This window comes from Colossoma macropomum, unplaced genomic scaffold, assembly GCF_904425465.1.
Source record: "Colossoma macropomum unplaced genomic scaffold, Colossoma_macropomum, whole genome shotgun sequence".
In the NCBI taxonomy this organism is placed as follows: domain Eukaryota; kingdom Metazoa; phylum Chordata; class Actinopteri; order Characiformes; family Serrasalmidae; genus Colossoma; species Colossoma macropomum.
Genome location: NW_023494802.1, coordinates 32,967,756 through 32,980,110, shown reverse-complemented (window position 1 = coordinate 32,980,110; position 12,355 = coordinate 32,967,756). Strand labels below are relative to the sequence as shown.

The 12,355-nt window shown below is 38.6% G+C and overlaps 1 protein-coding gene across 1 annotated transcript in view; it reads left to right on the top strand.

Annotated features, from left to right (window-relative positions):
• hspg2 (heparan sulfate proteoglycan 2) overlaps window positions 1–11,968 on the top strand; it is a 185,127-nt gene extending 173,159 nt beyond the window's left edge. Inside the window, exons 81-86 of the mRNA XM_036591441.1 lie at window positions 7–82; window positions 213–291; window positions 4,055–4,125; window positions 4,554–4,637; window positions 4,931–5,034; window positions 6,230–11,968. Of these exons, the coding sequence (XP_036447334.1) occupies window positions 7–82; window positions 213–291; window positions 4,055–4,125; window positions 4,554–4,637; window positions 4,931–5,034; window positions 6,230–6,402 (587 nt within the window). The 3' untranslated portion in view covers window positions 6,403–11,968. The remainder of the gene's footprint in view (window positions 1–6; window positions 83–212; window positions 292–4,054; window positions 4,126–4,553; window positions 4,638–4,930; window positions 5,035–6,229) is intronic.
• The last annotated feature ends 387 nt before the right edge of the window (window positions 11,969–12,355 follow it).

The following is a 12,355-nucleotide window of genomic DNA, read 5'->3' as shown; positions in this document are numbered from 1 at the left end:
TCACAGATTCTCCAATCCAGTATTCGGCTTTTTTCCACGATGATGGCTACCTCGCCCTTCCTAAGCCAATGTTCCCACGCAGGTGAGTCAGCCCATGCCTGAAGTTGCATTTCTTTACTGGTCAGTCATAAGATACACAGTGCAGTGTATTGCGTTATGTCAATTTTGGTCACATTTCTTCTGGTTGTAAGTAACTGTGTGGTTGATTTCAGTTCTCCCGACTCTCCCGAGACCATCGAGCTGGAGATAAACACTCTCTCTCCAGATGGCCTCATTCTGTGGCAGGGAGTGGTAGGTTCTGGAACAGAAGTCTCTCTGTCCACTCTCACTGTACACACACGCTCAACATACAGTACTGTACAGAAGTGAGAGACCACCTTTCATGTATTTTATTTCCAGTCAAAACAGCCATTAAGTATTAAGTTATTCATTTTTTAGCATCTGAAAAAAGCAGAAAACACAGAAAATTGCACGGAAGCCTCCACTACTAAATATAATATCACATTTTCCTCTATTTTGTGTGTCCACCTTTTATGTTGATCACAGCCTCCATTCTTTTCAGGAGACTTGCTGACAGTTTTTTTCATAGCAGTCTGCAGGAATGATTTTCCACAACTCCAAAGTTCAGTCTTAGAAGGCTGAAGGGCTCAGTAAGAACTCAGTAAAGTTGAGGACTGGACTCTCGAGTGACCAGTCCAATGTTCTGAGAACATTGTCAATGCCCTTTTCTCAGTAAGGCCTTCCTGACAGCTACACATCCTTTCCGATCACAGTGTTGTCTTCTCACAGTGAAAGGATAGACAGAAACACCTGTGGATTTTCAGATCTGAAGCAAGAGTGGAGCTTGATTTCCTCCCCTCTCTCAAAGATGAAAGTACTGTTTGTCCAAGGGGTACAGTTTTGGTGGTCTGCCAGGTCTTGCATGGTTGTTAGGAGTCCAGTTGTCTTTATATATATTTTTTAAACTCAGTTTTGCTACTTTTTTCACTTCTTTTTGTATGACTTTCCCCTTCCTCCTCTCCTCAGAAATATCTCCTGAATAATAAATAACTTATTACTTTGGCTGGAAATTAAATACATAACGTGTGGATTTTTACACAGTAGCAGTCTGGTATGTACAGTCCCAGTCAAAAGTTTGGACACACTCTTATAGATGGATTTTGCTTTATTTTTACTATTTCCCACATTTTAGAATTATTATGAAGTGACTACAATCAGAAACTGGCTTTCTGCAATTTAAATTCACTTTACCTCCCAACATAGCTGACTCTTCATATTTATAGACCTGTAAAGTCAAACAAGAGATGTACATGGTGCACAGAGTACATGGAGGAGTTTCTTTTGCAGCTTCCAGTAATTTTCCTAGGAATGCTCCCTTATCTCTTTGAAAGGGACCTGACATGATATGTGCCTGTGATCACATGATCTATGCCTTGACTGACCTTTTTATAATCCCCCCTCCACCCGTATTTCAGCAGCCTGTGACACATTGAGCTGTTCACTTTTTCCCACTGACTCTAACTTCTGCATTTGGATGATTTATAACCATGTTGAAGATAATCTTGTTTGGAAGCAGCGTGCTGCAGACCACTGTCGTGTCACACGGCCCGGCCGCTCAGCACCAGAGGCAACGAGCGCGCATTTAAAGCGGTAGTATGGTGAAAAATTTAATTTACAGATTTCACCCCATCACAAATATAGTCCATCAGCCAAGATGTGTTTGGTGTCTTAAGTTCTTTAGTTTTGATCGGAAACTAAAATGCTAGTGTTGCTAACAAGTAATGGCAGCTTATTACTACCATTTAGCACTGTGTAAACTGCATGTTGGAATAAACAGACACTTTAAACCATGTTAAGTAACACTATATGACACTGCTATAAGAATTTACACAATTTTATAGATAACGTCATACGGTGTCAAAAACTACGTCAGATCTGTTTGAAACTAAAAGAAAATATGAATTTGATATTCTTTCTGTACCCTGATGGATTTCAGAGTGAACCACAATAGTAGGGAGGCTCTCAAGCCAGCTCTGTGTTTAGTCTAGTTATAAGGGAGGTGACGCATATTAATATTATTTTACTCTGCCCACTGGTGTGTGGTGATGTAATCAAAATTCAGAAGACATTAAGTGGTAATAGTGTTCTTTATAATAAAGAGAACAAATTGATATTTTACTCAGAAGTTTTCAAAAGTGAAACTTGAAATTTATTTGTTTACTTAGTAAAACTTTAGAAACTGGTTTCCCATTTTTTTTTAAAGCTGCACTACATAAGATTGTTGTTCTGTTCATACAATTTCAGTTTTCAGAAGAGAAAATTGTCAACTTCAAATTCATTTGTTAATTGACTTTTAAAAGTGAGGAAACTTTCTTTTTTAAAGTAAATCAGCATGTCACAGTTTACAGTGCTATGTTTTGATCACAGATTATGGCAGCACAAGACATTTGTCATTTAAAAGATGTGAATCTTGCTTAATATGACCAGAGACATGAACTAACAAGGTAAAAAAAAAAGTCAGTTTTGATTACAGGATGCCATTAGGGGCAGGTGTGTGTTGATTTAGGTGTGCGATTTACATGATGATAATTGTTGTTCATGGGCTTCTGTTACTTGTAGCTCTAAAGAAATAAGCTCCGGACACCAAACATGTCTTGTAATTGGGAGAAATTCTGCAAATCTAATTGCTTTCTCCAAACTATCGCTTTAAAATGCATGGCATTGTGAGAGTGAATGCACTGCATGTTGCCTGGTTTGCTCTGCCACACTAACCCCCCCCCAACCCCACTCCCACCATCCTCCTCAGGAGCCTGCAGCCGCCCTGAGCCTCCGCAAGCTGCATGCTAGCAAAAAGGTGGCCGCTCTCCGCAAGCGGGCACACACTCAAGTATGTTTGCCTTGTTATGATAACTGAATTTTTGAGATGTTTGTTTTTGCTACACTGAAAAAAATGGTTAATAATGGGAATGTAGTGGAAATAAATCCCCCTATATTTACCATTTTAACAGATTCTGTTCATCCTGGCAAAAAAGCAATCAGCAAAAAATAAGAGATACCCTGCATTTCATTTGATCACTTAAATTCATTTGCATGTTTTATGCATGTTCATGTTGCCTGTCAAGGACATTTAGTCAAAACTGGATCATTTTGCACTTCCACTGAAATGACCATCTGCTTTTGCATATTCAAACAACTTTCATTTCCAATAACTTTTCAGTTATTCCTGGTTGTGAAAGTTTTAAGACAGTCAACTGTAAAACTAGCTTTAATGCAAAAAGTGATATCTTGGCAAGTAACATGATGTAGAAATGTAGTCAATTTGCCTACTTTTTCTCATTATAAGATGCAATACTCTGCCTATTTTTATATTATTTTTAGTTGTTCAGTTAAGTTTTTTTTATATAGTGAAATGTATCCATTTGCAGGTAATTTAATTATAATTGCCTGAATTTTTCTTAAAGCAAGCTAAATTATCTGTATTATTTCTGGAATCAAGCAAAATTAGCTGTATTTTGTCTTAAAACAAGCAAAATCTTCTGCATTGTTTCTGGAAACAAGCAAAATGGTCTGCATTGTTTCTTGAAACAGGCAACATTTACCTGTATTATTGTTTAAAATAAGGAAAATTGTCTGAATTATTTCTTAAAACAAAAGAAAACAAGTGAAATTATGTGCGTTATTTCTTAAAAGAAGCAAGATCATTTGTTACTAGTAACAATAGTTAGAAATAGGTTGAATCATCTTAATGTAATATTAACAATCTTGTAATGACAAACAGATATATTGACCACATTTAGGATGATTTCACTTCCCAAAATATCACTTTTTGCCCTAAGTACATCATTTAATTCATATGTTTAGTAACATTCTCATTGTAGCCCCTTTATTTATAATATGTTCATATTTTGAATAGGAAGAATAGTTATGGAATAGTTTCTTTAAGTAATTGCCACAGACTCAAATTCAGTGCAGCCTGCAGCCTGTGTTCATGTCAAGGGCACATCTGGAGATATGAGATAAAAGGTTTGACTGTCCCCTGTAATACTCTTTGTAGGAACTTGGAGATCAAGGAAAGGGCAAAGACTTCATAAGTCTGGGTTTACAGAGTGGACACATAGTGTTCAGGTAAGAGGCTGAATCATTTTCTCAATCATATTTGAGAGAAGTAGTATTTCACACACTTACCCCAACTTGATAGACTAAAAGATAGATGGAGAAGTACAACATAGAGACAGGAGTGTCTGTCATTTTTTTCTTTCGGCTGAAAACCAAAAGTGCCTTTTTTGATCTAAATGTTTCAGTGCTTATTATTATACTGTTATGATAATTGTAATAAAAAGTTAACAGTTTAGAATCCATACTTTAACAAGAACTTCTCCACTTGTTTCAATGAGCTATGAGTGAGACGTCATATAAAATTACCACATTAATTTGGTGATTTGTTAAGTCTTTTAAAATAAACTATAGTTCAGTCTAACTTCTGTGTCTATTTTTTCGTTTATTTGTATAACATAGCTATTATTTAAACCTGATCACTCCATTTTTCCTAACAGTTACCAGCTGGGCAGCGGAGAGGCTCAGATCCTCTCCAGAGAGCGTATCAATGACGGCCAGTGGCACAAAATCACTGCAGTCAGGTACAACATGGTCCCACATCACTTACTGTAGTTATGACAATAAAATCCTTTAATTCGGGAAGGTAAACTTTTCCCGAAATAAGATTTTGGGCTAATTATCTTCATTATTATATTTTTTTATGATGGCATTGTGCTTACTCATGCTTTACAGGACCTTTAATGGGGTTTGAGCCTTATTTGAGTTCCAGTGGTTTGAGTGGTTTGTGATTTGGTAAAAATGACAGTTAAAGACTGTTTATGATAAGTAATGTCAGATGTATATTACAAATATGTATGGTTTGTGTGGTGAACAGGACAGGCAAACAAGGCTATGTCCAGGTAGATGATGGGACAGCCCGACGTGGACAGTCACAAGGCAAGAGCATCATGGTGAACACCAAAGGCAACATATACTTGGGTATGTTTTACTTTGTAGGATAAATGTCCTTCACATCCTTTGCTCTTTCAGTTAGCCGATCCCATTTTAGACTTATTTTATAATAATAATAATCATAAGAAGAAGAATGATACTAGTAGTAGTAGTAATGGTGATAGAATTAATTTGTATAGTAGCTTTCATAAAGAGAAATGCAGCTCAATGTGTTTGACAGATGCAAAAAGAACAAACATAAATAAGAAGAACAATGAAACAAACAGGCAGAAACAACTTGAAACTTAAATACAACAATTATGAATGTATTAACACAACATTACACAACACAACATGTAATTTGATCAGGGTATTTAAACTTGGGAGTAAAGGAGTAAAGAAAGCTCCAGTTTCACATGCGGATATATTTTACTGGACAGCGGCCTAGCAACACCATAGTGCCACCTGGAATACAATAGCAACGACCTTAGCAACCACCTGGGATACCATAGCAGTATCCCAAAAATACTTCAACAGCCATTTGGGATACCTAATTAACATACTAGCAACTATAAAAAGCCAGTTAATAATTTACACAATTTGGACCTGCATAGCAGATTCAGATGGACTTAATGAATTTTAAATTGGGACATCACCAAAGTCTCTAAATGTGTCGAAGAGAAACATTTAAGAAACATTTAAGCACTCAGTTGGTCTCCTGATACGTTTCATCTGCAGCGAGAAACTGTCAAAAAAACACTAAAAAGTCGCAAAGCTAAAATCAGCTTCTCGCTCGCCAGCTTTTTGTTCAAATTCTCCCGTTCCACCTTAAACGGTGCAGCGGTGACACTCTAGCGCCTCAGGCACTATTTAAGGTAGAACGGGAAAATTTGAACAAGAAGGTAGCGAATGAGAAGCGACTTCAGCCTCGTAAAAAGTTGAACATTGAGAGACATTTTACAAGAAACTATTCCACTTCTGAGGAAATGTTTCCTACCAGAGATGTGGGAATAGCAGCTATACCTGAGCAAAGCCTAAAGTAGAGCAAAGTGAGTCTGCGCTTTGGTTCATGTTATATTTTTTAGCCTATGCTTGTAACTAAGATGGTAAAATGAACATAAAATCTTGTGGCTCTCAGGGTGGTGTGATTGTTGTTAAAAGAACAAAATGGCTCTTTTTAACATTTGGGTTGTCGCCCTCTGCCCCAGCTCTAAGCAGTCTGTATGTTTGTGTGTCTCTGCAGGAGGAGCTCCGGACATGACAGTGCTGACAGGAGGGAAGTTCTCCTCGGGCATCACGGGCTGCGTGAAGAACCTGTCTCTGATGAACGCTCGGCCAGGAGATCAGCCGGCGCGGCCCATCGACCTGCAGGTCCACGCTGAGGAGGGAGTCAATGTGCGGCGCTGCGCGTCATAATCAACAACACTAAAACAGCACCCAGAGACTGATGACACACACACTCTCACCGTGAACGAGACACGTTCTCAAACGCTTACAGGACAACACACACGCGCACGCACACATTCACACTCGCTGACGTATTTTCTTGGTGCCTTGCTGCTACCAAAAACCAAACCCCAAACACAAAACCACGAAAAGGATTCTTTTACTCTGTGTTGCATTAAACCAAAAAACAAAAAAAACAAGAAAAAAAAAAGAAATGCTATTAATTAACAAGTCTTCACTTTCTCAGTGTTGTATTCTCAATGAAGGACGATTAACACGGGATATCCAGTTCAGTTTACATAGTCCTGCAGTAGCTTTTTTAACCGTGAGAAAAGAGAAAAAAAATATATATATGGAAAAAAATCAGCGATGGGTCAGATCCTATGGAGTCGGAGATGTTTTTACAGCACTGAATTTTTATTTATATACATATGAATATATGAATCTATATTATATATTTGTGGGGGGGGATACATGCAAATTAACCATTAGCCTGCTCCTCTTTGTCTTAGAGTCAACACTAGGTCCTTAATAATAATTAATGTGTGTCTGAGGCTTCGTGGGCCGAGCTGTGTTAATACTTGAAGACTCTGCGGCCTTTTTTTTCCTTTCTTTCTCTGTGGCGGCCAGTGGGGGGCGAGCATGCTTAGAGGAAACGCAGGGAAAGGGGTTTCTGTACACTGGGAAAAGGTCTTAGCACCAAAAAGGCATCACGAACATAGATATACGTATTAGAGACCAAGATAGCTGATGACACCTTTGTCATTATTGCCTACTCCTGCACTGTGCTGTAAAATTAAAATGATGTCAACATGTTCTGAAATAAATTACCAAAAAGTCTACAGTGCTCAGTTTAAAGGTGGTGGCAAGACTTGTAAGAGTTTTACATTATTGTTTAAAAGTTACGAGACTTAATATAGCCTAAACTAGGCTAACGTTACCTCATCCTTTATTTCATTGAGTAACTGACTTAATAAAGTTAGATATGTTGGATTTTACCAAAGCTCTAGAAGACGTTTCTACATAAAGGGGCATTCCGGCCTAAAACTAGCGGTAAACATATTATTTGTCATGTTGCGCAGGATTGTGTAGTTCAGTATCGTATCCCTCAGCCTCATCGGTTTAACAGAATTTGTTCCTGTTTTAGTTCATCTGTGTTCTCTCATTAAAATACACTACGCAAATACGTCATACAACAATTGGGAATCCCTGTGGTGTCACCCAATCGCTTCTCCTAGCCACTGATCTGTAGGCTACTAAAATACAATCAAGCTAGCATTAGTGTAACTCTTACCTCGTTCACAATGCCTGTGGAGTGAAATAAGTGGAAAACAAACCAAATGTCAGGTAAGGTATCTACATAGCTTGGTAGCCACCTTGCTAACTATAGCTTTTAGCTTCTTGTGCTCCTGATCTGATGAGCCATTTCTGTTATTCATTCATTACAATGAGCGTGTTTACATGCACTTGAGTAATCAGATAATGGGGAAACTCCAGGTGTACACGAGTCTGCCTTTGCAACGAGCCAATAAACTCACAGAAGTAGACGTGACGTAAACATAATGTAAAACTCTTTTTTAAAAAACATCACACCACTTTACCTGAAAATATGAACATACATCATCTAGAAGATGAAGAATATCCATCATTTCGTCAAGAATGTATTTTGTTAGTGTCGTTCCAAAAGTGTTTTGCTGCCATCTCATGACAACGCTGCTTGCTTATTTCCGGTACCGCTGTCCGTTGCGTACATGCGCAGACTCAGAAATCAGAAAGAAATCAGAGTAAGAGTACACACGCACTGAGGAATCTGATTATCCAGCTCTCTTTATCAGATTTCTTATTAGGATTTCTAGACTTTACTCCGATATAAGAAATCGAAGTATGCTGTTTACATGACCGTTTAAATAATCAGATAACTGCAGAAATCCGAGAAAGATTGGATTATTGAGTGCATGTAAACTGGAACCGTTATCACAGTTACACCATTGCAATAACATATTCAGCTTCCTAGTAGTGATTTTATGTATCTGTCTTTCTTCTGCATTCAACATTTAGAAAAAAACACGAAAATTAAAAGAGCACGCCTGCAAAAATTCACCAGAGAGCGCTTGTAGTTTTGCAAAAGTTCATCCCACCTTCAAGATACATCATCAGAAGGGGGTTTTCGTGGCCAGAAATATTTCACTCTAGAGATTGAGATGAGGTGAATAGGCATGTTTACAACCTACAGATGTAGCGATGATCACATTTTTCATTTTGGCCGGAGTGTCTCTTAAATTTATGTCTTTTCCTAGCCTTTTAGTTTTGAGTACCAAATTTCACACATTTAAATGATTCCCAAATACACATGATCAAATCATAAGCGTTAATTATGGATTCAGATGGTAAAATGTTTTGTTTGTGTCAACTGTAGAAAACATGAAACCGTTACGTATCTTAAAGTAGTGTGACTTATGTCGGCTATCAGGGTCTATAATGTGTAAATCTATGAACAAGACACATCTCAGGTGAAGATAACAAACAAACACTAAAGCATTGGAGACCGAGACGAGAAACCTTTGGGAGACTTTTTATATGGAGTTTATATTTTAAAAAAAGAGAGAAATCACAAACCTTCCATGCATGGTAACCTCTTTGTGTCTGGTTTATAAAACAAAAAGAAACAATGGTGCTAAATTCAGACATGATGAAAACACTACAAGCACATACTCACCTGTTCTGTCTTCTGCCGATGACTTTCCCTAGATGTGTCTCACGTTAACGTGTGTATTGTAAGTAGTAACATCCACAACTTTGCAATAAAACTATTTTTGCTTACTGCCAACCCACAGTTGAAGTACCGAAACAGTATTTTTTTCTGGGAGTCGTAAGGGAGTTTTAGTCTTGAGTGTGGACTGGAATGTTTTAGTGTAAATGTTACAGAACTCTAAACGCTAAATGTGTTTAGTTTAGTGTAAACTTTTTCACCTCCAGGATCGAACTTCATTGAGTAGATCTCATGTCTCAGATGAGGTGTTGATAATAGACTTATCACATATTTTGAAGGGCTCATTTCTTACTTTTCTTATTTGTCTCAGTAACATTTTAGAAAAGCTTGCTTATTTCTTTTACTTCTGAAAAATCCGTATTTTTATCACGCTGACGGTTTGTGTATCTGTTTGTTGTTTGTGCCAAAAAGTTGTCATTTTTAAAAAAAAACCTAAGAGTCGTGCAGGAGTCTTAAACTCTTGACCCACCTCAGAATAAAACTGAATGATGTCGGTGTATGTCTGTATGCCTGTGTGTCTGTTTGTCCAGCCATGTTGTCTGTCCATCTGTGTGTGGTGTGTATTGTCATACATTGTGTGTGTGAGCCATCATTTAAATCCTCAGGAGGATCGGAGGCGAACTGTCTCAATGGTCCGCCTTTGCATTCAGGTTCATTCGCTTTCACGAACGGGACAGGATTGGAACTTTTATTCATAGGGTTTGGTGAGAATGACGATGATGGCAGTGGGTTTGGCCCAGTGGTTCCCGATCCTAGTCCGCTTTTTAAAGCTGTTAACACCACCTTGTTGACTTGCCCTCGCTGATTCCACTAATTCCACCATTACTGCATTAGTTCAAGTGAAGCTGGTTAGATGACCACTTAGAAAGGAGAAGAATCAAATTAACACAATTGTAGACTTTAGCACTTTGCTTTTCAAAACAGGAAAAACTGTTGAATAAAGCTGTTTATACAGTCGCCTGCCAAAGTTTTGACGCTCCTGCTCAAATGACGTGTTGATTTTCTAAGTGAAATAAAAATCACTTAAATCACTTAAAATGTCATTTGACCAGAGCGTGCAAACTGTTGGTCAAGACTGATCAATGAAGCAACTTTACTTACTATTTTTAAAGTATAACATTCAGTTGTTACAGTCAAACTTGGCTGAACTGATTCTGATGTGACTTTGTTACTTTACTAGTTAGCTGGTTAGTAAGCTAACTAGCTGCACAGTTAGCAACAACAAGAAAAAGGCTTTAAGGCCTCGCTAGACTTCTTGCGGAAGCGACAGTCGCTTGGCTTCTGCAACCAAAATGGAGAAAACGAACATCTGCAGACATCAAGCGGAGACTTCGGTCATCACGTCATGCACGCAGGCAGCTGGTCGAACTTCGAACACACTAAAGACAAAGCCTGTGATTGGTCAGTGCGAACGAGGCATCGTTCAAAGATGAATCAGCTTAAACAAAACTGTTCGCAAAGGTGGTTTCAGCGATTTTTCAGGAGTTTCGTTTTGCTGAAAGTATACCGAGCCAGAAAAGCTATTTACAAAGTAAGTGTGCATTACGCACAAACGTCTAACTTCTCAATTTGTATAACAAAATTTGCTTAGCTAGCTAAATAGCATGCGAGTTCCTAATGGGTTGTCCTCTTTTACCCTTGTCTCACAAGTGGCCACTTAATGTAAATACAAACATTGACATTTAAGCCATGTCTCAAAGCTAAGCATGCAGTGGAGGAAGGGTACGTTTCTTGGATGTTGTGTCACTGTCTCGTTTTGTAGGATCCTGAAAATACGACCAAGAAATGCATCCTTCATTTCGGAGAAATCTCAGGATTCAACTGGTGTATCCTCTCAGACCTTCAGTCACCCACAATTTGAAAAATGGTGGAAACAGCCACGAGTGACAAAATGCAGTGGCACCAGACTTTGCAATAACATGTCAATTTGCTACCGTCAGTAAACTATTCATATCAGTACAGCCACTGGAGAGGAGGCTTTGTACACCAGTGCTAGGAGCGTCTCTCCTACCTCTAAAACTCCTGGTCCAACTAATTAGCTAATTAGTAAACCCAATACAGGTTGTAGGCAAGGAACGCAGTAAAATGCGCAGGGCAGGGCTGCTCTAGGACCACGACGAGGAACCACTGGTTTGGCCTGATGAAGGGTGAAAGGGCAGGCATGCAGTAAAGGTTTAGAAAGCACATGTTTGAATGGTTTGTCAAGTACAGCCACAACCCCTCTCCTGTTACCATGAGCACCTGGGGCTCTTTGGAGCATGCTCGCCCTCATGGGTCAAACATCACATGGCCCCACACAACCTTTTGCACCTGTCTGTATGTGAAAAACTTGTGTGTTACCTACTTAAAACCCATCAGCATCAACCACTTGGCTTAATGTGGCTGCATTTTTATTTATTTACTTACCCACTTTGTGCTTCTCTGATTTTTGAGGCCTGGACGTGGCTGTTCAGTTCTGCTTGTAAGTGTGCCACACCTCCCGCAGCCTTTTCTGTGTTTCTTTTCTTTCCTTTTTGTTTGGTTTTTGATATCGTTCTTCCAAAAGTGCAAATCAAATCTAGTTGTGCTACAGTAGGGCTTCCCAGCCCCCTCCTCCTCTTCCGTTTGCTAGGAATGGTGTGTTTTTGTTAGACCAGTGGTTACAGACTGGGATACCTGACCGCTTGAAGGCGGCTGTGAGCTGTTCATGTTATACCAACCCCGATGCCTATAGGTTTTGTTTTTTTTCTTTTCTGAAATATGAGTAAAAAAGTTCTAATGTCCACACATGACTCTGCTTGTCTCCTTTCATTTGCTTTCATGTGCCTCACTGGCTTTATGCACATATTGAGGGAGTGACTCCCTGCTCGCATCACAGTTAATCAAAATGGTGTAATAAATGTATAATTTAGGCCTAATTCTAACAAAAATGATCAAAAAGTGGTTTTCTTATAAAAAAAAAAATGATGAAGAACACATATTAAATAATAAATAATTCAATGCCTTTTGTTAATAACCTCTTTCCCACACATGGGCTATACTTGGGCAGCCCCCCAAAGTATGCTGACACAAGTATGTTTTGTCCCATTTTAACAAATTCCAAAGGTTTTAAGATTTTTAATAAACAAGGTCACACTTTACATGACATGAGACAGAATATCAGCTGTTTGTGTT